The 26649-nt window shown below is 31.3% G+C and overlaps 1 protein-coding gene across 2 annotated transcripts in view; it reads left to right on the forward strand.

Moving 5' to 3' along the window:
• Positions 1 to 26649, forward strand: part of LOC143253880 (cilia- and flagella-associated protein 43-like) — a 52605-nt gene that overhangs the window by 11823 nt on the left and 14133 nt on the right. For both annotated transcript variants that reach the window (XM_076508388.1, XM_076508389.1), the window contains 16 exons: positions 713 to 861; positions 1874 to 1977; positions 2732 to 2884; positions 4350 to 4516; positions 5889 to 6050; positions 6935 to 7062; positions 8302 to 8407; positions 11896 to 11922; positions 12452 to 12529; positions 14782 to 14907; positions 15883 to 15987; positions 20055 to 20171; positions 22108 to 22149; positions 24048 to 24209; positions 25612 to 25818; positions 26548 to 26637. In XM_076508388.1, the coding sequence (XP_076364503.1) occupies positions 713 to 861; positions 1874 to 1977; positions 2732 to 2884; positions 4350 to 4516; positions 5889 to 6050; positions 6935 to 7062; positions 8302 to 8407; positions 11896 to 11922; positions 12452 to 12529; positions 14782 to 14907; positions 15883 to 15987; positions 20055 to 20171; positions 22108 to 22149; positions 24048 to 24209; positions 25612 to 25818; positions 26548 to 26637 (1923 nt within the window). The remainder of the gene's footprint in view (positions 1 to 712; positions 862 to 1873; positions 1978 to 2731; positions 2885 to 4349; positions 4517 to 5888; positions 6051 to 6934; positions 7063 to 8301; positions 8408 to 11895; positions 11923 to 12451; positions 12530 to 14781; positions 14908 to 15882; positions 15988 to 20054; positions 20172 to 22107; positions 22150 to 24047; positions 24210 to 25611; positions 25819 to 26547; positions 26638 to 26649) is intronic.

The following is a 26649-nucleotide window of genomic DNA, read 5'->3' on the forward strand; positions in this document are numbered from 1 at the left end:
TCAATTGTAGTGAATCATTGTTTTTCAGCCTCTGGTGTCATCAGGTTATGTAAATTGGATGAATATAATGATAATTCATTGATTAATTATCTAAACACATAATGAAAACAGTTATTATGTTTCTTTTAATGATATACGCCAATTTGGTTTCCATATTAGTGAAAACGTGTTTGATCTAGCAGAAGACAGATTGAAAATGTTTAGCTTGATAAAATTTTGTCAAAAGTAAGATGCTACAATTAAAGTCTCATATTTTTGTGATTTTTATCTTCCTTTATCATTCTACATATAATCTAATTATGTTACTGTAGTATGGTAGGAAAGTTTTTTTGTGAAACAAGGCCTAGATAAGATAGCCCTCGAGTAGCTTTGTGCAAAATTCAAAAATTCAAACAAACAATCCAAAGCTGAGAATTCATAGAGATACTACATATACAAATAACATAATTTGTAGAAATTTCATCTTGGTCAAGTTTTATTTACTACCATTTCTGTAAAGTATTCTTTCAGTTATGAACAACTTTTGGTATTTTTATATAAAAGAGTGATTACAATAAATATTTATTTACATATACAGAAAGTAATCTTCAGTTTGGAAATTGATTTGAAGTGACATACATGGATCAAGTTCTCTCTAAGGATTTCTGTAAATCCTAGGACAGAAAAGAAGTTTTTTGATTTCTTTATAATTGTGTTTTTTTGGTTTTTTTAGATAGAAACAGCATGTTGTAGTCCAGTTTGTCCACTTGTGGTGGTAGGAACCAAAAATGGAATTTCGTTTTTCATAGATGCTAGTGACCACCAAAGTTGTCGTATTGTTCATTTGGTGAGACTGTACCATGATGCAGTTACCCACCTTAAGTACGTTAGAAATAGTTTTCAGTTCTGCAGTATTCCTGTTGTTTACATTATTATGTTTATACAGCCTAACAAAATCTTGTTTGAAATGATAAAATTGACAAACTTAAGTTATTTTGTATCAAAAAAAAGATACTTAAACATTTTGGGTAAGTAAAGATTTCCATACACCTAGCTAGTTGAAATATACATCTTTGGGCGAGTGGGTTTGCATTTAATTTAATAGATAAAGAGACTATTATATTACATAAATATAGAAATATGATCTAACAAATATAAGACTTAGACTTTAAATAAAGCCTACATAGAAAACATGGTAAAGAAATATATTTGTTGAAATTGTTTGACTTGAAAGAAAAGGTAATAATAAAAAATTATTACATTAACTTTCGAACCAATAATCGTTAGAAAATTATTAGTAATTTATTGGCTGATTAGATATTCTACATTTAGACTGACCTCTAACAAAGCTCATTATTATGTACTCTGTAAGGTATCTTTTATTGATATGTCCAACACTCCTGTTTTCTTGGTTTGTAATCTCCAAAATTTTGTTTGATTAATCAGAAATAAGCAGTTTTATTTTTAAAAAGTTTATTAGTTTAGTAACAACTAAGCACAGTTTGTTAATCCACATAAAATAAGTTTGTTACTGTAGCAATAACTATGCACAACTTGTTAATCCACATAAAATAAGTTTGTTACTGTAGCAATAACTAAGCACAGTTTGTTAATCCACATGAAATAAGTTTGTTTAAATCCATTCTTCACTGTGGCTTTATCAGAACTTACACAACAGCTACAATATGATTTCAACAGCCTTATGTTTAAGTGACTGTCAGCTCTGATGGAGGCATAATGGGGCAAAACATTGGGTTTAACAAAAGTTTTCTTTTACCTGGAGTAATTGACTGTGTTTGTATATTGCAGTCTCCACCCAAGTCTTTGAAGACTGATTTTTGTTTATATTTATATCTTAATGTAGTACATGATTCTGTTATTTTCTTGTTTTTAGTTTTGACAACTATGGCAAGCTGTTAGTGACAGGAAATAAAACAGGGATAATATATGTTATCAGTGGACTCCCGTTCCAGCATTTCAGCATACTTGGTTACATAGGTATTTGTTCTACTTTTGTGGTGTACAAGGATTCGTTTGAAATATCCAGGAATCAAACCTAAAGTTTTCTACTCAAGTTACTCTCATATGTCTAAATGTCTTGTTCTAATTGGTTGAAACTACTGATGATCTTGCGACTTGTTTATCCATTCAGTAATAACTGGATCAGATTTATCTTAGAGCATATTGTATGACTAGAACAGTATTTATGATTCACCTAAGTTATCCCAGTATATTGTAATATGTTTCAAAATTATTTTCTGCAGATAAAGTTTGACATATACTTTGTCTGAACTTTATCTTTTCACTGTTGGTATGATAGAAATTCTGTACATTTCAATTGACATTCAAACTTACATCAACGTTTAATATGTAGAGGGTTTTTTCTTTAATTACTTTACCATAATATGTCATTTGTTGTCTTTAATTACTTAACAATAATGTCTTTTTCTTTAGTTATTTAATAATAATGTCATTTGTTTTCTTTAAGTACTTAATAATAATATGTTATTTGTTGTCTTTAATTACTTAACAATGTCTTTTTTCTTTAGTTATTTAATAGTAATGTCATTTGTTTTCTTTAATTACTTAATAATAATATGTTATTTGTTGTCTTTAATTACTTAATGTCTTTTTGCTTTAATTACTTAATAATAATACATTATTTGTTGTCTTTAATTATTTAACAATATGTCTTTTTGCTTTCTTTAATTATTTAATAATAATGTGTATGTTTTCCTTTAATCTGACACAGACATTCAAGGAAGCATTACAGGATTATCATCATACAGAACAGATACTGCCGGACCTACAGTTGTTACAGTTGTGTTTCAGTCTCAACGCTGTCCTCTCGATGGAGCTGGAGACATAATAACTCAGTTCAGTGTCCCCAGTGATATTATATCTGGTAGGGTATTATTTTTTATGTAAAATGTGGTGTGAAACTCAAGCACATCAAGATTTCTGTTTAAAGTCTGCAATCTCAGTACCATGTTATGATCATTCTTATACATTAATGAGGTCACCATTAATTATTGTAAGAAAGGAAAAAGAGAAAGATGGTAAAGTGTAAATCTAGTCACTGTTTCACTTAGGTAGGGCAGGAGGGTAGATCTTACTCTGTGTTTAACACCAGTTGTTTATTACTGTAGAAATTCATAGTTTGTTATTAAGTAACAGGATAAATGTCCCAAAATAGGCTGATTGTTAGCCATGGCTCCCAGAATGACTTTGAGTTCTATTTTCAAGTCCAAACTTTTAGCTCATAACTCTGTCATCTCTTGGCCAATCTGAGATTTAACTAGTGTTGGACTCAGGATGACAAACATTTTCAGTTGATGTATTTCACCTTCCCAGCATCTAAAATGTTAATTTATTCTAATCCTGCTTAAAAGATTTTCAAGTACCATGGCTACTGAGGACTCCCTCTTGTTAAATTTTAAATATTAAGAAATCCAAGGGCTTTAAAGTGCATAAGAAATCCCTGAACCCCTGCTACGTACCTTAATGAAATCTGAAGTGATACTCATGAAACATAATAAAGATGAGACTTAGAAATATTTAAGAAATATATGTACCAATAAGAAAAGACCTGAACACTGCAGATGTATATCCAGTGATTATAACGACGCATCAACTGGGTTTGATATACTTTCCTTGAATTCATTGTTGCATTTAACAAAACCTTAATTTCAGACATAGGTGAGATTATAGATGGCAAGGAAAGGAGTTCTCACCCATATCTTTCAACGTTGGATATAGTATTCACACAACATTCACAGTAATTTTTTTGGCCCCCTCACCATATTTAGGCCCAAAATTTTATCCTTGATTACACACTGTGAGATTTGAAATTATTCCTATATAAGCAACTTTTTTACATTGTCTTCAAAGAAGTTTTGTACAAGATAACAAGAAGTATGATATTTTTACAATACCTTTTACACTTTTTATCTTCAGTTCTTTATCAATTCAGTCATATTATTTTTTGTGATTCATAAGTTAGTAATAAAACTATAAGAAACAAACTAAAGCTTTCACATATAGCTTTCCCCCCAGTGTCATGGTAGTATGTCTGCAGACTTACAACACGAGAAACCAGATTTTGATACCTATGATGGGCAGAGCATATTGTGTAGTTTTGTGCTAAACTCCTAAACAAACAAACAATTTGATATATAAATTCTTATTATTAAGATGTAACGTCATTTGTTGGGATTCTGCTTTGAATAAAGTTAGAGACTATCTAATATGTGAGTTTTTAACAATACTATCATTTTTGTTTTATTGATATAGTTGGAAAAACTGATTAAATTATAGAAGTTTTTAAAGACTTTTGAAAACTAACTGATCATTATATTGACTTCTATCAGATCCCAAGATATATCAAACAAATCAACTAGGTGAGTTAAAAGGAGATTTGCTAAAGTCAGTAACACGTGTTCTTAGACTGCCAGGATGTGGCTTAGCTACTCATATTCAGCAAGGTCACATAACATTCTCACCAACAAGTCGTCACTTTCAGATATTGCCAGTAATGGTACGTACCTGCTAGTCTCTATTTCAGTTTGCTGTTCAGAAATTTACCATTACATAAATTATGTGTTGCAGGTGTATAGTTTATTATTTATGTAAACGACTGTAGCAAGGTTTGCGTAGTTTCTTATTTATGTTAACGACCATGTAGCAAGGTTTGCGTAGTTTCTTATTTATGTTAACGACTATGTAGCAAGGTTTGTGTAGTTTCTTATTTATGTTAACGACCATGTAGCAAGGTTTGTGTAGTTTCTTATTTATGTTAACGACTATGTAGCAAGGTTTGTGTAGTTTCTTATTTATGTTAATGACTCTGTAGCAAGGTTTGTGTAGTCTATTCTTATTTATGTTAATGACTCTGTAGCAAGGTTTGTGTAGTCTATTCTTATTTATGTTAGCGACTCTATAGCAAGGTTTGTGTAGTCTATTATTTATGTTAAAGACTGTAGCAAGGTTTGTGTAGCTTATTCTTATTTATGCTAATGACTCTGTAGCAAGGTTTGTGTAGTTTCTTATTTGTATTAATGACTCTGTAGCAAGGTTTGTGTAGTATATTTATGTTAAAGACTCTGTAGCAAGGTTTGTGTAGTTTATTCTTATTTATGTTAACGACTCTGTAGCAAGGTTTGTATAGTTTCTTATTTATGTTAACGACTCTGTAGCAAGGGTTGTGAGGTTTATTCTTATTTATGTTGATGACTCTAGCAAGGTTTGTGTAGTCTATTCTTATTTATGTTAATAACTCTGTAGCAAGGTTTGTGTAGTCTATTCTTATTTATGTTAATAACTCTGTAGCAAGGTTTGTGTAGTCTATTCTTATTTATGTTAGCAACTCTACAGCAAGGTTTGTGTAGTCTATTATTTATGTTAAAGATTCTGTAGCAAGGTTTGTGTAGTCTATTCTTATTTATGTTAGCAACTCTATAGCAAGGTTTGTATAGTATATTTATGTTAAAGACTGTAGCAAGGTTTGTGTAGTTTATTCTTATTTATGTTAACGACTCTGTAGCAAGGTTTGTGAGGTTTATTCTTATTTATGTTGATGACTCTAGCAAGGTTTTTGTAGTTTATTCTTATTTATGTGAATGAGTTTGAATGATAATCTGTATAGTTTACCTGAAGTTAAAGACTGTGTACCACAATGTGTGTTATTTCTCCATACTTCTGTTAACAGTGTTATGGTGCATGGTGCTGTACCTGTGTAACTTATTTAGAATTTCATTCAAGATTCACAACTAATTTTTTTAGAGTAAAATTTCATCTTTCAACTGATGGATAAGGATCCACAGTAGTAAATAAAATCCAATGACATTTTTTTTTGTAAAAACTATAGTATGTATTTTTGTAATAATAATAAAAATGCTTTTCCTTTCCAGCTGACTAAATCCATCTCCTCATCTGGGGTTTTAACCTCAAACAACTTGGTTGTCAGTGACCATGACTTAAGAAGTGTTTATTTTTGTTTAAGTCCTAGCCAGAAGTGGCTTGCTTCAACTGGACATGATGGAAAACTTTGTGTGTATTCTGCAAGCCATTTTGTGAGTTGGAGTGTAGTTTTGTAGAACTTTTATATATTGTAAACCTCTAAGTTCATTTATGTATTTTTGTTCAAGAAATTGTACATATTGCAAGTTTCCTTTTATACATATACATTATATATATATATTTACACATGTAATTCAATTGTTCTTATTTTTTACAGTGATTCCTTTCATAAAATAATTTTAATTGTTGAAAGTTTATCAGTAAATAGAGTATTTTAGGTGCCTTACATTCATAGTAAGTCAACTATTCATTACAAATATAATTTTATTAAATATTTTTTTTAAGATTTTGGCCACAGATCTTTTATAGATGTTCTCTGAATGAATCTTGTAACTACATGCAGTGTAACATTTTCAAGACATTACAACTTAGAAATGGAGGTTTACTTAGTTTGGCCACAGATTTTCTTGAATATGTTTGTTTTTAAATTAAAGAATATTTGAGCAAAACTACCAGGAAAATCAAAAGTAGGCAAATGTCTGGTAGAAGGTAGATTTGTGTTTGTTTGTTAATTATCTTTTAATATGAGTAGAAGATATTTACTAATTTTTTTTACCTTACTTACAGTTGTTATGTTTTATGAACAAGCATCTGCTGTAGAGATTTGGTAGAAATGTGAAATTTGAATTTAGTTGTGATAAAGAAAAACGAAAATGAGTTTACCAAATTATTCTATTAATAATGTTACATATCTTTATAAACTTGAAATTATTCTGTTAATAATGTTACATATCTTTATAAACTTGAACAATTTTCCCCGTTGTTCATGATACAGAAGCTTAAACATCCATCATGTCTTATACTTTATTAGAGTTGGTAATCCAGTTTCGTAGTTTTGTCACTTAGTGTAGATTTTTTTCACATTTATTCTTTCAAGGACAGGGTTGTTTCAGCACAAGTTCTTTCACATTGGTCAGGAGGAGGGACGTGTGTATCATTTTCTGTGGATGAAAAATGGGTGATAGTTGGTGGAAAAAATGGCATGTTGACTTGTTACAAGTGGAGGTTAGTTGTGTAATGTTACACTAGTAAATATATCTGAAAATAGGGAGTTGGTTGACTCTTTATTAACATATAATACTGAACTAGTACTTTTATACAAGTATCAGATAATGTACCCAAAGGTGTAAAAGTCAAGTATGGCCTACTGACAACTGTTAATCTAAGTTTATGTGGTCTACATCCCATTGCTAGCAAACAAATAATAATAAATTGAACTCCATATTTGGACCATGGATGCATTAGACAGTGACGATCAAATTCCATTATTCAGTCTAAAAAGTTTGCAGTCAGCACTATTGACTAGCTACCCTCCCTCTAACTTTATCACTTTAAGATTAGGAATGGGTCCTTATGGTAACTTTTGTGTTTATGTTTTCATTATTACTAGAAATATTAAGAACTTTTTAAAGGTAAAAATATTTAAACTAAATCGTGAGGAAGAGACTCATGTGAAACACTAATTGTTAATTTGTTTATGCCTTTATGATAATACGATATTAGGTGTTTTCAAGTCATTGAATATTTGATAAGTTTCATAAAAACATGAGAGAAAAGAGCAAGTAAAAAAAGTCTTAGTAGCAGGAGGATACACTACTAGAAAATTAAACCAAAGAACTGGTGTTCCCAGGTCAAATAATTAAAATAATGAACATAAATTAGCCCAAAATATTTTGGGACATCATAAACAAAATAAAAATTAAAATCACTATAAAAATAATAATAAAATAATAATAATACTTAAAACTGAAAGAAAAGAAAGAAGTATAAATCTCAGCTTTTGGAGAAGTCTAGTCTTGATCTTGTGGGTAAAGTTTGTGATTGTAGGTCATTGTTTAATTTTATACAATTTTGGGAATTATGAATGAACAGAAGAAATTAAAATAACCAAAAAGTGTTCTAAGCTTCCAGAGTGTAATATTGGAGCGTTGTTTACTAAAGGAGTGGTTAGAAAATCCTGTATATTTTAATCTCTAATAACTAAAAGCCTCTGAGTTAAATTTTAAAAAGCTGCATTGTTTGACTGAAGTATAAGATTAGGATTGTTGCTGAATTTACTAGAGGAGAGATTAGGAAATTCTTTGTTTTGTATTTGTAATAGCTAAATTTTCCATTGGTATTTTCTAATGAAAGGAGTGACTGAAGTAATGTTAGGGTGTGTACATATTTGACAATGTTGTATCATCAAAATATTCTCAGCTGTTTTAACCTATCAGTTTATGGAACATTTTGTTTTACCTTCAGTCCAATCTTGCCAATTCAATCCAATGAAAGTTCAGGGTCAAATCATGAAGACGTGTATTGTTTAGCCTCTCTACCCACAATAGGATTTCCTACCACAGAAAAACAGGTACATTATAAGCATATGATAGCTTCATGATTAAATATCATTCACATTACCACGTTGTAATGTGTATGTATGTTGGTATGGAAAGTAATGGTTTGGCAATAGCTATAGCTATTATACAATTAGGTAAATATACTATATTCTTCCATTTAAGAACTACATGGGGCTTAAGTTAGTTTAATAAAGGGAGTGGTAGCAAGGTAATAGTTATTACTTGTATGCTTTCTTCCTTGGTTGCTGTTATTATCCACTAAATACAGACTTTAGTTTATTCACTTGGTTGAGAATGATAATTAATTGGTGATAAAATAGAAGTGAGTCAGATTCTAGTTTTCAAAATCATGATGGTGTGAGATGATAAAATGGCTACTAATTCTTTGATAGATTATTTAGGCAGAGTAGGCGGAAGACTTTCGAAAAGTCATCCTCTACACTTGTGTCTCCGCAAGAGGCAGTTGCTGTCCATTCTACAAAGTTTCACCAAACCAATAATTTATTTTTATTTTTAATTCAAGCAGGAAGTACTTGTAGGGACAATGACCCTTAATTTACAATAGTTGAGTATTACCAAATTAAAATAAGGTGTTTGTGATATAGAAAATATTTTCTACCCATAAGATAGTTAAGCCTATGTCTTTATTACTAAGTATGTTTACACTTTTCAACTTTAATATTAAAGATACTTTTAAAAGTCATCTAAAGATAGTTTTTGTTGTTCTTTTATTTTCATTATAATCGAGTAATTTTGTAATACTGCTACTAAAATCAAATGTGTTTTGAGTTTGGGTATTTCTGGGTATTAGGATACAGGGTTTTCAGAAGCAGGAACCAAGTAATTTTGGTTTTTGAACTGTGGTCGTCTTGATATATTTTTCAGATGAGTTACTAGCATATAATACCAAAAGTTAGTGTATATCTTCTCAAAATGTGAGTAGTTAATTGTGAAGAAAAAAAACACTTTAAAATGTCTTCTAGTATTATTTTAATAAAAATACTTTGTTTTAGCTCTGGCTTTGTGGAACAGTGCCCATGACATTGTTCTAGACTGTTGCTTTAGTTTATATCTAATTTGTATAAAAGCCTGTATGTGTGTGTGTGTCACATTGCATTACACCAGATGTCTCAAAATAGGAGGATTTGTAAAAGTCAAAGTGCATTTATCCAGATAGAATAGTGCAATTACTTTATGCCCTTTATGATTTCAATGATGGATATGCTATGAAATTTTATAAGTGTAGTGAGTGTTGATATAATAAGCCTAAAGTAAAAACACAGAATGGGATCACCTATCCTGTAACCAAGTGCATAAGATTTATCATGAAAGTAAAAGCATCAATTCAGTTTTAAAATTAAATTGTTTCAGAATTAAAATATTTTCTGTTATACCACCAGTGTTTTTAATAAGAAACAAACCTCTTTAATCAATGGAGGCTATAAATTAAAAGATCAACAAATATATTTCCAGTTTTGTTGTTTATATATAGATTAGCAACAGTTTTAGGCTCTATTTTTGTTACCAAGCAACATGATGTAAAAGCCAGTGTTACCAAAATGTACTGCCTTCTCTATACATTATAAGTCGTTAATATAACTGATTTTTAGCAATAATTACTCAATAAATATGCCATAAATTCATTTCAGGAGTGATCTTAATTTTGATTGTCTCACAAACGAATTTACTGACCTTTAACTGCTTCCTCTGTACTTTTCTGCCTTTTTGTTGGTTAAGTTAGGGTACACTATAAGGGGAGTGTATACTTGCTACATAATTTTTGATGAGATATATGCTAATTTTATATATAATACAGAGAGTTTTGGAACAGTTTAACACTGATAACTGTAACGTTTATATAAGGAGAAAAGAAAGGATTAATTTTTACAATGGATTTACAATTTCATGTAAGTTGTACATTTGTGATTTTCAGATCTATTTATCACATAAACACTGGTCATGAATATGATAATGTTATCATTTATTTACAAATGTCTGTGTGTATCCTTACAATAGATAAAAGCTGCTGGATTAATTGTTACCCCCTGGCATATATATACTCTATAAGAGTCTCCGGTGGGGTGGGGGGTGACATTAGGGACAAAATTGCATCTAATCACAATTATGTCACTCCATGTAGCCCTTTTGTTTTCCCCATGCCTTGAATAATAGTTAGTAAGGGTTATACAGAAGTATGCAACCCACATCTTTGTATTTCAATAAGAAACAATTTAGAACCATAATTCTCAAGTAATCTCTCTCAAACAGTATTAAATCCTTAGAAGTCTTATTATCCTGGCTCATTTTACTTTATTTAATATGATTAGATTTGGTTTGAGAGAATAATATCAGGCTGACAAAGTGACGTACATAACTTTGAGTTAGTTTTAAAAAGAGGTGGGTTGATTGTTTTATAGTACAGGGAAATAGAATTTGATGTGAATTTATAATTAGCTCTGAGGTTTCCAGTTTTTAGACGTTTTCTAATCATTCACTGTATATTTTAAAACTGTTGTTCTCAGTTGATAGTTAAAGATAACCAGAATTAATTGATGTGAACATATTATATGATCTGTATCTTATCTATTCACCTAATTGTTCTTGAGTTTGATTGTTTAATTTAGGATAAACTACAATATTTGTAATTATTTGAAGATTGTGACTTATGGTATTTCTTTTATAAAAAGGTGTAAAATGCCTAAACTGACAGAGCAACATTTCAGATCAATTACACCATGTAACAAAACTGGGAAGAAAGTGTCATTTCCCAATTGCTTATGCCTAAAGTAAATGGAAGAGACCTATTTTTCTCTTCAAACTTTGCTTTTATAACCTGGAAGCACATAATAAAAACATGATGGGAGACTATATTTGGGGGCTTGTACGTGAAAGTGATTTACATTACAGTCACAAATCTTGAAAAACTACTCACTTCATTTTTGTATAACTTTATTATAAATACATGTAAATGTTGATTCATATGTTGTTTTATTCAGATCTTATGCAAATGAAATGTGTAAATTTGCCTGTTTTTACATAGAAAATATGTTAATTTCTAAATTTCATTATCCAGGTCACAAAAGCAAAGTTTGAAGGGAATAATGGCCATTTACTGTACTTTTACAACATAAGCAATTAAGAAATAACACATACTATCCAGGAACAAAATTTGTGTTACATAGTGTTATCTGTTTAACACAAGCCCTGCTAATAGATGTGAAACAGGTATATCAGATATGTCTCCTCTTTAATACGAGCCACCATCCAGAAGTGCATAAAAACAACATTTCAGGTCTGTCTCTTGCTTTGCACAAGTTACAGCTCAGAGACATGTAAAAGTATTATGTTTTGTCTGCTACAGATCTGATATGTTGTTATTTAAGTTACTTTTGAATCATAATTTGAAATGATTGAGAAGAGAAACTGCCTTCAAACATGATATGTTACAATAATAATTAATTTTAGTTTCTGAATATTATATATTTCCTATTGCTTCTAGACCTATAGAGAAGAAACAATCAAGAAGGTGAGTTAATTGAAGTGACTGATTCCATAGTGATGGTAAGTTATTTAAGTTTACTAACACGGATTTCACGCAAACTACAGTATGCATATCACAGTGTTATATAGAAGCTAAGTGACACTGATTGCTATAACTATAAATTAAATGATAAAAAAAACAATTAAGTAATTGATAATAGCATGTAATTTATATATATAGGTAACATCCAAATATATCAGGTGATAAATATTTTACTTCAGGTAAACAAAATAAATATTGGTAACATTTCCATTTTAAATAATATTGAAATGTTAGAGTGAATTAGATAGGAAAATACTAGTAATTTTGATACAGGAGGTTTAAAAGAAACTGTAACAAGTGGGTTAAAATAATTCAAGAGCCCATAATATATGTGATAATGTAAGGTTTAAGGTGTTTTATTTCTCTGTGTTTCTTTAGTATGTAAGCTTTAGTTACAGGAACTAAAACATTAAAAAGAACTATTTCTAATATACACATATATAGGCAGTTAAGGTGCAATGTTTTGTTTCAGATTAAAGACGAAGAAAGTCAGATGTTTCATTTGATACAACTAAGTATCAAGTCTGAGATGGAAAAACTAGCTGAAGAGGTGCACATATTTCTTATCGTTATTTTATTAATGGCTTACATGTTTGCTAATTTAACTTGCAGTTTTACAATCCAGACATTTCTGTCTGTACTTTTTTAGAGTTATGTAATCAAAACATTGCATGTCTTAGTAGCATACATTAGTATACATTGTAATTTCAAATATTTTATCTGAGTTTTAACTTTCTAGTATAGAAATTTGTTCATTGAAAAGTCGCTGATGGTTTTCTTTTTTTCAATAAATAAAATACAAACAAACTCTTCTCTTCATCATGTAACACTTCCATGCTGCAAAGCCAGGGATGTTTGACTATCTGAGTTGGAAACCCCCACCTCTCAAGCAGGGTCACATGAAGCAAATGTTACATTAACCAAGTTATATAAAGCTCATGCTACTCATGAGCTGTTAGTCCTAGCAAGTGTATCTCTTAAAAACTGCATTATTATTACTGTCATTATACTTATTTATATTACCAAATTTATCCTTACTTAGGCTAAAAGTTTCAAAGTGTAACATTTTTAGTTACTTTTATAATAATGAATATAGAATAGATATGGAAAACGAAAAATTTATCACTCACCTGTGTACCTGTTTTTTGTTGTTGTTGTTTTTGCCATTGACTGTCCTTCTACATTAGCCCTACTACCTTACATTAATGCTACTAGTCCATAAAAAAATTTTTAAAGTAAATAATGCAGGGAATAACACAGGATAATTTCATGTGATCAACTGAGATACTGATCTTTTTGAGAGAACTTTTTTGTCTCTCTAATCACATCACTTGAGCAGTTAGAAATTTATATTCTGCTCCTACTATGTTCACATGCAAAAAAATTTTTTTATCAGTTAACTTGTCAATTATTATAAAATAACATGGTATAAAGCATGTTCCAGTCAATCATTTGAAATCTAAGCCATCTATTGGTTATAAATTTAATAGGAGTCAGTCTTAGAAAAATCCCATTCAAGGGGCCAAAAAACTATATGTGCACCAGAGTCTCAAGCTACCTTAATATAGGCTTGCCCCCAGGTAATCTTGGATGTGGTACTGCACCTATCACTTCAAAGATATCAGCCATAGATTAAGTGACATTTGTATGAAATTTTGTTTTGAATAGTGGCTGTTTAAAGTTACTGTACACAGAATAATTGGATGATTGCATTTTTCTACTTTTAAAATTACTTTTAATATAAGTATGGTATTCAAGGGTACTATGATAAAATAAATAACCTCACAAATGAAGAGTCTGTGAATAGTGAACCCCATAACAAAGGGTTGGGAGAACTAGGAAGCAAGTACCCCAAATGATTAGAGAGGAAGCTTTGATATAATGTCTTAACTCTTGAAAGTTTTTTGATTTCTAACATTTTGTGTTTTTTCTTTTGTACTGTCATCTTCATTTTGATTTCAGAAAATGGACTGGAAAAATTATTGACCAAGGGTCAGTATCACTGTTAGTAACTGAGTGGTGTCCAGTTAAAATACATAAAGAAAATTGAATCTGTTTATGTAAATTTTGGGCCATTGGGATCAACAGAAACAAAATGGCAGACATGTTTGATCCATAGAAGTAGTTGTTAAGAATATACAAACAAATATTTTTAATCAGTATGATCATGAAAGCTTATGTAGATAATATTCTATTTGAATATTTTGAGGTTTTTTTAACATTATTATTACAGATAAAACAAGGCATTAAATATATTACTAAAATATGTAAAAAAAAAGAACCCAGAATTTACCATAAAGTCAGATAAACAGTTTGAAGTGTTGGAGTGATTAGGTAGTTTCACTCGTAATTTGTGGGTCACGGGTTCAAATTACTGTCATTGAATGTACTCACCCTTTCCCTCGTTCAGTGGTCAGTTCCACTATTCGTCGGTGAAAAAAGTAACTCATGAGTTGGTGGTGTTAACTAGCTGTATTCCCTCTAGTCTACCAGCATTAAATTAGCACTCCTACGAAAAGACGTTTCTAGTCCTGATTTCTCCAAGTCCGTTCCCCTGGCTGTGGTTTCGCTAGATAGTAGATAGGGACAGTGGGAATCTCGTTAATCCATTCATTAATGGATTTAAATGGCAATTTCATTTAAATACAAAATTATTAGCCTAATATTAATAATCTTTCAAGTTGCTCTGGGGCCTATTAGGCCCCACTTTTCATAGGAGTGTTAAAGATAGCTAGTCCACATGATCCCCAAATAGCTTTTTAAAAAATTCGAATCAAAATAAAAACAGTACATGTGCTGCAGGTCAAGCAGTTAATGGCAGAAAACCAAACTCTTCCTCCTGAGGAACAGTTACCTCTCTTGGACTTTGCTCTTGATCCAGTTGAACTTCAGAAGGTACAGAAAGAAGGACAAGCCAACATAGAGGAAGTAAGTACAAACTGACTCAAAATAATAAATGTTTGCAAAAGACAGAACAAACAAGGACTCATTAAAATCTACTAAAATTAATGTTTATAAAGAACAGAATAAACTCTTAAAAGTAGTTAAGGATAAACAAAATAAACGTTTGTAAGGAACAAAACTAAGTAACAGAAACTATTAAAGGTAGTTAAGGACAAACAAAATAAATGTTTGTAAGGGACAGAATAAACTATTATAGATAGTTAAGGACAAACAAAATAAATGTTTGTAAGGAACAAAAGAATCTATTAAAGGTAGTTAAGGACAAACAATGTAAATCTTTGTAAGGAACAAAACAAACTTATAGGTAGTTAAGGACAAACAAAATAAACGTTTGTAAGGGACAGAATAAACTATTCAAGGTAGTTAAAGACAAACAAAATAAATGTTTGTAAGGAACAAAAGAAACTATTAAAGGTAGTTAAGGGCAAACATAATAAATGCTTATAAGGACAGAAGAAACTATTAAAGTTATTTAAGGACAAATAAAACAAACGTTTATTAGGGACTGAAGACACTATTAAAAAATTTAAGGACATACAAGATAAAAATTTGTAAAGGACAATAGAAACTATTTAAGATAGTTAAGGACAAACAAAATTATAATTGTATGTAAAGTATGGTGGAAACTATTGAGGATAGTGACACACAAATAAAAGTAATGAATATCTGTAAAGGACAACTTTGTGTAGTGAATCAACTGTAATGGTAAAAAAACTATTAACCAAAGTATACATGATCACTGAATTAAATTATGTACCTGAACAATTAGTGTGTTTGTAGAGATGGCCTTCAATTCCAGCTGCTCATTTTATTGTGTTTTCTTGAACAATTATTAAGACTAAATACATGTAATTTCTTCATATGTATTTTATTTTCTTGACGCAGGAAAAAAGTTTTCTTTTCCTGTTTTCTTAATTTGATATCCTTGATTTGTGCCAGTTGAGAGATTCCTTGAAAAAAGAAATCCTTGTCAATCAGTACCTGACAGAACTTATCAAAACAGAATGTTGGGAGAGCATGGAGGTTAAGGGTCGCTGTCTGAAGGTAGGTTTAATTCTTAGACTATGAACATTTGAACTGTTAACAAAAGTTATTCATGTGACCTAGACCAGTGGTTCTTGATCTGTGTATGCAGGCCCCTGGGGGTCTGTGAAAAAGGTTGGATAATTATTGAAAAGAAGACACAATGTAGTGTACAAACCACCTTGTGGTCCATGAAGGTAAGAAGAAAATTCAGGTGGTCTTTAAAGAGAATAATCAGAAGAACCAACTGGACTACAGTAATATCTTTCTATTTATCATCAAAACTGCCATTACTGTTTGTAGCATTAAGATATATTAACTGTTTATACTCTAGCTTTGTGTCTTTTTTCTTGTATACACCTCCAACTGAGAAATAAAAATGTGTGATTAGCTACTTTTCCAAATTGTATGTAAATAAAGGAATAACAACTGATTGAAGTACAATGATACCTTACACCAACTACGAGAGTTTTAGTGTTTAACATTTACAGAATATTATAAGTTTGAAATGGTTATATTGTCAAACAGACTATTCTTGATTGTTACCAAGATATTTCAATTTGTAATTCAAAACAATACTGTTGGGAATGGTATGATTTCCTGTATTTTTGTAGGTATTATTCTTATTTTAAACTGCGTGATTTGTCGTGTATCAGACAACCATACTGTAAACTATCAGCATGTGTTTGTAATCTGCTGTATTTAATATTCATACACAAATCAATTAGTTGATACTCATATATGAGTTCTAGGGCTTCAGTTCTTAACTGCATCTTGACCAACCAGTTAGGTTAAATAAATATAATATTTCTAACTCTATTTCAACAGTATTTTATTAAAGTGTTTTAGAACTGATAATTTGTCTTTTGGAAAGAAAAATTAAAAACATTTTCAAATTTACATTTCTGGACTGCTCTGAGGGCTCTTTCCTGTGAACAACACACTAACTGATTTATTTTAGAATATAGCTTTAACAGTTTTGTTTCTCATGTGAGTTCCTTCTTTTTCTATGATTTATTGATATGGCCTCTTGTTTCTCTTATGACCTCACAGTATGTGGTGTGAAAATAACAACTAATTATAACAGTTTTGTTTCTCATGTGAATTCCTTCTTTTTTCTATGATTTATTGATATGACCTCTTGTTTCTCTTATGACCTCACAGTATGTGGTGTGAAAATAACAACTAATTATAACAGTTTTGTTTCTCATGTGAATTCCTTCTTTTTCTATGATTTATTGATATGGCCTCTTGTTTCTCTTATGACCTCACAGTATGTGGTGTGAAAATAACAACTAATTATAACAGTTTTGTTTCTCATGTGAATTCCTTCTTTTTTCTATGATTTATTGATATGGCCTCTTGTTTCTCTTATGACCTCACAGTATGTGGTGTGAAAATAACAACTAATTATAACAGTTTTGTTTCTCATGTGAATTCCTTCTTTTTTTTCTATGAAAATAACAACTTATAACAGTTTTGTTTCTCATGTGATTCCTTCTTTTTTCTATGATTTATTGATATGGCCTCTTGTTTCTCTTATGACCTCACAGTATGTGGTGTGAAAATAACAACTAATTATAACAGTTTTGTTTCTCATGTGAATTCCTTCTTTTTTCTATGATTTATTGATATGGCCTCTTGTTTCTCTTATGACCTCACAGTATGTGGTGTGAAAATAACAACTAATTATAACAGTTTTGTTTCTCATGTGAATTCCTTCTTTTTTCTATGATTTATTGATATGGCCTCTTGTTTCTCTTATGACCTCACAGTATGTGGTGTGAAAATAACAACTAATTATAACAGTTTTGTTTCTCATGTGAATTCCTTCTTTTTTCTATGATTTATTGATATGGCCTCTTGTTTCTCTTATGACCTCACAGTATGTGGTGTGAAAATAACAACTAATTATAACAGTTTTGTTTCTCATGTGAATTCCTTCTTTTTTCTATGATTTATTGATATGGCCTCTTGTTTCTCTTATGACCTCACAGTATGTGGTGTGAAAATAACAACTAATTATAACAGTTTTGTTTCTCATGTGAATTCCTTCTTTTTTCTATGATTTATTGATATGGCCTCTTGTTTCTCTTATGACCTCACAGTATGTGGTGTGAAAATAACAACTAATTATAACAGTTTTGTTTCTCATGTGAATTCCTTCTTTTTTCTATGATTTATTGATATGGCCTCTTGTTTCTCTTATGACCTCACAGTATGTGGTGTGAAAATAACAACTAATTATAACAGTTTTGTTTCTCATGTGAATTCCTTCTTTTTCTATGATTTATTGATATGGCCTCTTGTTTCTCTTATGACCTCACAGTATGTGGTGTGAAAATAACAACTAATTATAACAGTTTTGTTTCTCATGTGAATTCCTTCTTTTTTCTATGATTTATTGATATGGCCTCTTGTTTCTCTTATGACCTCACAGTATGTGGTGTGAAAATAACAACTAATTATAACAGTTTTGTTTCTCATGTGAATTCCTTCTTTTTTCTATGATTTATTGATATGGCCTCTTGTTTCTCTTATGACCTCACAGTATGTGGTGTGAAAATAACAACTAATTATCACAGCTCATCTTTCAGTGGAGCAGATTATAAACTATTCATGTTGATGTCAGGTGTTTAAGACAGTCTGAGAACTAGAGTGTAGTTCTGTGAAAAAGTGACAAATCTAGGCCTGGCAGAAAACAACAATGGAGGCTAATGGGGAAAGTGTGGAAAACTTAGGATGAATTTCAGACTTGGAAAACGTTTATACAGGGTGTTCGGAAAGTCACTGTGCACTTATATATTTATTAACAGACAAAACTGTGCAGTGACTTTCTGAACACCCTGTAGTTCCTGTAGATGTTTTTTTTTTTTTTACTCTCTGAAAGTGTATTTGTGTTAAGTAATGTTTATTTGAAAGCTACAAAAAGTATTTTGCAAGTTAAGACATTTAGGTAACCCAATTTAAGTTTAGAGAGTACAGTAGCCAATGGTAAATTATTCCAATGATATTCATTTATAGAATTCTGTTAAATTAATTGTATTCAAACAATAAAAAAACATATAACTGATTGAAAAGAAAATATATTTATTAGATAGAAATTAATTTGACCAAGAGTATTTTTATAAACAAAAAAAAAAGTTACCTAGGTCTGACTTAGCACCATTTCAAAAGGTCAGGTCCTAGATCACCAATAAATTTTTGTCAGTTTTTGTGGTGTTTTTATTTTTTTAATTTTATAGTAATGTAACTAGAAGAGGTGGGTATCACAATACAGTATTAAAAGAAATGCATTAATGAAAATGAATCAGTTTAAAATGATGGATATATAAAATACATCTTTCTGATGAGCATTTAAGAACAACTGATAGGTACCCTTGTGGATCAGTAAAAGTTTCTGGACCTACAATACTTGTTTTTGTTTGTTTTTGAAATTTGCACAAAGCTACTCGAAGGCTATTTGTGCTAGCCGTCCCTAATTTAGCAGTGTAAGACTAGAGGGAAGGCAGCTAGTCAACACCACTCACCGCCAACTCTTGGGCTACACTTTTACCAATGAATAGTGGGATTGATCGTTACATTATAAAGCCCCCACGACTGAAAGGGCGAGCATGTTTGGTGCAACAGGGATGCAAACCCGCGACCCTCAGATTACGAGTCGCACGCCTTAACATGCTTGGCCATACCAGGCCGTACCTACAATACTAAAGTACTAGTTTGAAGGTCTTAAGATGAAATAAACTATTTTTACTATTATTTCAAAACACTATCTCTCAACAAAATGTAAGAAATTCTCCATTCCACAAAGAAGTGACATTAAACTAAATCAAATTATATTAATTTTTAAAACCAGATTTAAACTGGATACCATTTAGCAAGTTTTTTTTCTAAGTTTCACTCAAATGGATAAGTTTACACTTTAAAAAAGATACCAGTAATGTCCTTCTGACCCAGAAAACTAGGGTTAAGTTGATTGAAAAATGGTTAAATTATTTTCTAACCAAAGGGTGAATCTTTTTCACGGTAATAACATTCTTCTAGTGATGAAAAATTGTTGAATTCATCATCCTATGTTTCTATTCTAGGCTTTTTACTCAGGTGAGAATGTTTACAATTACCCCCTGCCATACCAGAGTAAAACAGACAGAGCTGAGCTAAATCAAGTGATTCAAATACGTCAAATTGAACTTCAAGAACAAAAGGTAAAGCATTGACATCAATGATTGTAAACAAGTTACATGTGGCATGAACTTAATATTTCTACTCATGCAGGATTTAAAAAGAAAGGTATTTCCATGCTTAAAGTGTGTTTATTTTTATGGTTTCTTGAACTTATGTATACACGTTAAGATTTCTGGTTAAACAGAAACTTCCTGTTGAATGAAGCTAATTCATTTTGTGAAAGGAGTAGCATATGATATACAAGTTAGACATTCCTGTATGTCAAAGTTAATCAGTGATTATAATTGTGAAAGGAGTAGCATATGATGTACAAGTTGGACATCCCTGTCTGTCGAAGTTAACCAATGATACAGAAATACTGTGATGTGGTAGATTTCCTTGCTGAGTACCAACATACATATGAAAATAGGATGAAGATCATACCATTTTCAACTCTAGCCCTAAAATCAGGGATGTGAGGAAATGACTGACTCCAGGGCATGACACAGAAGTGACATTGAGCCAGGGATCAAGGAATGTGTCATCTGGTATCCAAAGAAAGTCCATCACATGCAATCAACACCTGCACTCATGAGACTGGTCCAAAATATCCAAGTATCAATAATAACACAGTCATCAGAGAAAACGAGCAAATTCTCAAGACAGAGATGTAAACAATCCACGTATAACCTCCATAACCCAAGACACAGAGGGAAGAATCGAGGAAGATGGACAACCACAAACCTGTGTGAGGACATATGCTGATTGGCTCATTCTATATCCAAAACCAGTTTGTGGGGCAACAACATCCACACAAGGGCAGGGTGAGAGCATCCAATTAAAGTGGTGAATTGCATTGAGACATCTCACTCTGTTTATGTGTCATTAAATCCAAGAAATGATACTTTATTTTTTTTAACTCTGATAGAACATTACTGCCTAACTATGAACTGAATTTTTATAGCCATCTATGTGGAATCTATCCAGTGGGATGACTTAACCACCACAGTGGCTTGGAACTGATATGTGACTAAGACTCCAATACTCCACTGGAGGAAAGGGGGAAAAAAAAAGTGTTCTGAAGAGTCCAGAAGGATTGCTATACTCAAGACATTGCAATGGGTGATCATGAAACTCTGTTTTGAAAAATAAACCATAATGATTTTTCTGTCAAGGCATGGCAGGGATGGGTAGCCAAACCCTCCTGCTTTACTCATGCCATCCATGGGTGGTTTGGTCAGGGCCTATTTATGAATTATGTATCACAAGGTTGTTGACCCTCAAGTGACCTTGTTAAACACCCCATCTCCAAGATGAATGTGTGGAGCCAATGGAAAGAGTGCACAAGGCTTGTGGTGTGCATTATAAAAACGTTTGCCTGTAGAGGGAAACACAACAGGGAAAGATCTAATCTTGTGAGATGAGGAAAGCACTTATTGGTAATACACTTTCAGTTGTGTAGCTTTGCACTAGAACAAACAACCAGTTAACTATTGGTTTCTTAAGTTGAGGTAAGTGTTGATGTTTTAGATACACCAACTAGTATGTTTAGTGTATTATTATTCTTTTGTTATATTTTATTTTTTTATCAATTATTCTGTCCTTGTGAACAATAATTTTATGGAAGGAAACCTCTAAAGGTTTGTGTACTGATGATATACTTCTGTGTACATAGAGTCACTTTGAATATTTCCTTTTACTGGAACCTATTCTGTATGGTTAAGTTACATTGTTCAAGCTACACCTGTATTTCTTTCTATTTCACTCTCTGTACATTTGTAAAGTAAGGAAGGATTTAGTCATGCAATTATTGTAAAGTCGTGCACTTTCAGAAGGTAGATGTTCAAAAACGTCCATTGTCAGATCTTTGTAAACCTAAACATTGGAGTTCAGTAAAACTAGTCAAACTGTGTAGACAACTGTTGTGTTTTTAAAGTCTCTTATCCATATATGTAATGTAGAAATTAACTTTTTCAGGCAAGGAAAGAGATAACGGAGATAAAAACTGAGGTTACAAATGTAAGTACATCGACGTTTATAGAAGTACAGGGTGTCCCAGAAATCTGGACCTATAGGGAAAATTACATCGTTTATTTTTAATTTATTTGTTATTCAAACTGCATGCCATTAACAATTGTACACATATTAATTCTTGGTATACTTTGCCATTAGGGTATTTTTTATTCTGAAACATGTACAACTGGCATTAGAAATGTGTTTGTGTAAGAACATAAATACCCGTCTTCCCTATGGGTCTAGTCTTATGGGATACTCTGTACATTACAATATTGTACTGTGTGGTTATCGTTCAGAGACTTTGTATTGATTGTTATGTTCTGTAGATTCTGTAAGTTAAGACTTATAACAATATTCAGATATTGGTCCAATATACTTTTGATATACTTTTCCACACCTCACTTTTTAATTTAGTGTTAAACTGGCAGTAATGAATGTTTAGCAGAAAACTGACTTGAAAATGACAAGAGTTGTGAACCAAAAGATTAAAAACTATACTCAATCAGGAAGTCAGATAAAAAAAAACAACACTTTTTTGTTCCAGCAGGGAACCAAATAAAAAAATTAAACCAACAAAAATCACTCCACACACAGATTTAAAAAATTAGAAGAAACATTGCTGAGGATATATACACATAACAACTACACTATTTTCTTGGTCTAAAGATACCCCTCCCCTGTATTGGATCATTAAGCCTCTTTGCAATGTTACCATTTGGTTATTTGGGTTTTAGGCCTATTGACTGTCATGGTCATTAAAGCCATCAACATGTTGAGACTCATCACCAATACTGAGGATGTGTGAGGTTGGAATAATGAAGTGTGTGGCATTTGATTGGTCATTGAGCAGCTGTGCAACATTGAGGGAACAGTGGTCCTCAGTTTCTAGAAGTTAGTTTTTAATTAGCCTTAGGTTTTTCTAATTAAGCACAATGGACTATCTGTGCTCTGTCCACTACAGGCATTGAAACTTGGTTTCTAGTGTTGTGTGTCTTAGAAGCTGTAATAAAGTTTTCATGACTATATAAGTGTATCAAGATTATATAACTGAGGTGAGACAGTTAAGTTCTACAGTAGGTGTAGGAACGTTTTAATAAAAAACTAGTCATAAGACATGCCTACATACTCAATTTAAATTTTAATCAGTTATAATCTTTTATAGCTGCATATTTGGCTTACTAATTTGATGAAATAACAATTAGATATTAAGTTAGGCTTCAAAATATCTACTTGTTTGTATGCTGTTATTAACAGTAGTGTTTCCATATTGTATTATTTTGAGTAGTTTTATTTGTTTTTCTGTTACAGCACTCAGACCTTCCTTTCCATGGCTCATCAGTAACTCTTGAGGGCTTATAGTGCTAAATATTGAGTTTTAGTACCTATGGTAGCTCAATGTGTAGATTTGTGCTTTATGACAAACAAGTACAACACTAAGTGTGAAGAACTGACCAGTAAAACTACATGGACTTGCTTATTTTCTGTGTGAAATATCTAGGGGACCTTAGTAGTTGTTTGGGGGGTTACGAAAATATTGACCATATAGTTCTGTGTACATTTTTTTTGAGTGTCTCATATGTTATTAGGTCAGGGTGATATAACAAATACCAAAAACATGTTGGTGAATATGTGTATATATACAGTTTATTAGAATGTTTGTAAACAGTTGATGAGGGTTCTAGGATTAAATGAACACACTTATGAACTAGACTCATATCTCAAGCTTTCAAGTTTACTGGTTTGTGTTTGTATGAGGTGTAGCTTTTAAGAATAAACTTGGAACCACCAAGTCTTTTCAAACACAGTTAACCTCCACAGATATTGTTATTTTATATTCTTCAGTTATTGTTGTTTCTAACTAATAAAACTATCTGTTTTGAAATGTGCCATAACTGCTTCAGGAGGGAAGCATGGATGAAAAAAGTGAAAATCAAGGATGGGAAACATCAGCATTTCAACTGGGAAGTCAACGGGAAAGGTGCAGCATTTCAATACCATATCTTCATAAACAGACTGAGCTGACCTCGAGAGTACTAAAGAGTCAACAAATTATCTTACTGAAGGTTTGTTCTTTATTACTGAGAAGGTAGTTTGAGATGTATTGTTTGTTTTTATTTTCATATAAACAATGACCTGCTTGGAGAAGCTTTCTCTATTAATGAAGATTTGGTATGTGTGATTTTCTTTTAGTTGTGTTTAAATAAATTAACTTGTGCAGAGACCTACAGACATGGTACGAGTTTGACAGTAAAAATATCACAGCTGATGGACTGGCAGCATGACTAGTTTTATTTTGTTATTTGTGCTTGTAATTTTATCATTGACACCTGGTGAATTACATTTTATGGAAACTTGTAAGACACATTACAACATTACTGACTACCTATGTATATATATAAAATGTTGTTAGTGATTTATCATTGCAAGTAATATGATATATCAAAAATGATAGTGATAGTGTAAGTGATTTATCATTCTAAGTAACACAATATATCAAAAGTGTAGGAAGCAAGTTAAAGGATTTGAAGCACCTTTTACAGCCAAAGTTCAAGGCTCACTTTAGGGCTCTGAAAGCTTTGTGGTCCTGAATTAAATTCTATATATTATCTTGTGTTTTCTGAGAGTAATTTTAATGCTTTTTACTTGGACAGATTGAAAAGTGGGCTCTCCCCCATTCCCTACACCAATGTAAAAAGTGTGTTTTTAAATTTAAAAACAAGTCACTGAATTTGAGCTCACACACAGGCTCAAGTCACTGATACCCATGATATGGAGAAGTGAATACGTGTGTGTGTGTGTGATATGTGTATGCACATGATTATTGTAGTTCATTATAACGAGATATTTTCAGTGTGACGTTTACCAGTTAAAATACATTTTGCACCATTTACAATATTTTTAGAATAAAAACAAACTAAATATGAAAGATATTGCTGTACTCTGAATTATATCTGTTTTATTTAACATAATTTTTGTTCATTTTCATTAAGTATAGTTGTTTATTCAGACTAATGGTGAAAGAAAATAGTCTTGAAAACTAGTTAATTTTAGAATTTTTATGCAAAGCTACACACACAGGCGCCACTTGCCCAACTACTGAACTGAAGGACCACTAGAGGAAAGGCTAATTAGTCAACAGCACTCACTGTCTGCCAACTCTAGGACTAACCTTGTTTGTACCAAGTAGAGGGACTTGACTATCGCTCATTTAGCTGACCTACATCTTCAAACTGCTTCTTTTTTTTGTGGCAATAGGACATGAACTGCAAGCCCTTAAATGATAAAATACTACTTGAATGTGTGCCTCTTGTAGCTCAGCAGTAAGAATGAGGGCTTATAACCCTAACTCTAAACATTTGGTTTTGATATTGTTGGAGGGCAGAGCACAGATATCAGTTGGGTAGCTTTGTGCTTAATAACAAACAAATAAAATACATTAATGTGTTTTGTTCTTCTCATTGCTAGGAGGTCATTTATCAGATCAAAAAAGAGTTCAATAGAAAGTTTGATGCTCTGTATCAAGAGAAGGTGAAGGAAGTTGGTCGCATACAAGAAAGAAATAAGAGGATAAAAGAAATTTTAAACGATCTTGGACGAGAAAAGTCTTTATGTGAACCATCGTGGGACGTAGAAGAAGAGACAGAAAGATTGTTGGTCGTTGAAGATGAAGAGGTGAGAGGTAAAAATATTGTATGATGTAGGAAGGACCATGGCACTTATTGATTCTTACTTAGCACTTATGCCAGTCCTTCATCTTCTACTGTTTTATCTCATCAAACCCTTTTGTTCGTGATAGATATGTTACTACATTGTGGGTCATTGAAGACTGGAACTGGCATTGTTTGCATGAAATAAAACATTTATGTTGTGTTATATTTGTACAAATTTTACAGATGTGTCTTATTTATCATAACGTATGATGATATGTAGAACACATTCTGATTTAATGGATTCATCCCTTTACTCTCTGCATGATGTTATAAATAAATAAATATATATATATATATAGTCTGTAATAATAAAATCTATATCATTTAAATCTCTAGTTTTAACTTTGTATATAAATATTTTCTTGTTGTCAAAGGCACTTTACTTACAATAGAATCAATTAATTTGTTATTGAATGCATATTGCATAATTAAGAATGAAATGTTTTGTGCTACATGTTTCTGTATACTAGTAGGTAGAGAATCAGTTACTGCAGATAGCAAAAGATAAAATGAAATCAATCTTGCTTAATCATAGTTCTGTTTGTATCTACAGTTTAAATCACAATCAGAGATGAAGTAATCATTTTGTTTATTGTGATTAAAAAATATGCTACTGTTATTACATAACTGGAAGGTTACTGTTTTTTTAAGTTACCCAGTAATAATTTGGAATATTTAATTATTTTGCTAGATAACAACTGAGAAATATCTGTCTCCCGAAGAAAGAAAACAGGAAGAAGAAAGGCTTGTACAAGAGAGATTGAAGAGACAAAAGGAACAGGTATAAAGATAT

This window comes from Tachypleus tridentatus, chromosome 6 (genome assembly GCF_004210375.1).
Source record: "Tachypleus tridentatus isolate NWPU-2018 chromosome 6, ASM421037v1, whole genome shotgun sequence".
In the NCBI taxonomy this organism is placed as follows: Eukaryota; Metazoa; Arthropoda; class Merostomata; order Xiphosura; family Limulidae; genus Tachypleus; species Tachypleus tridentatus.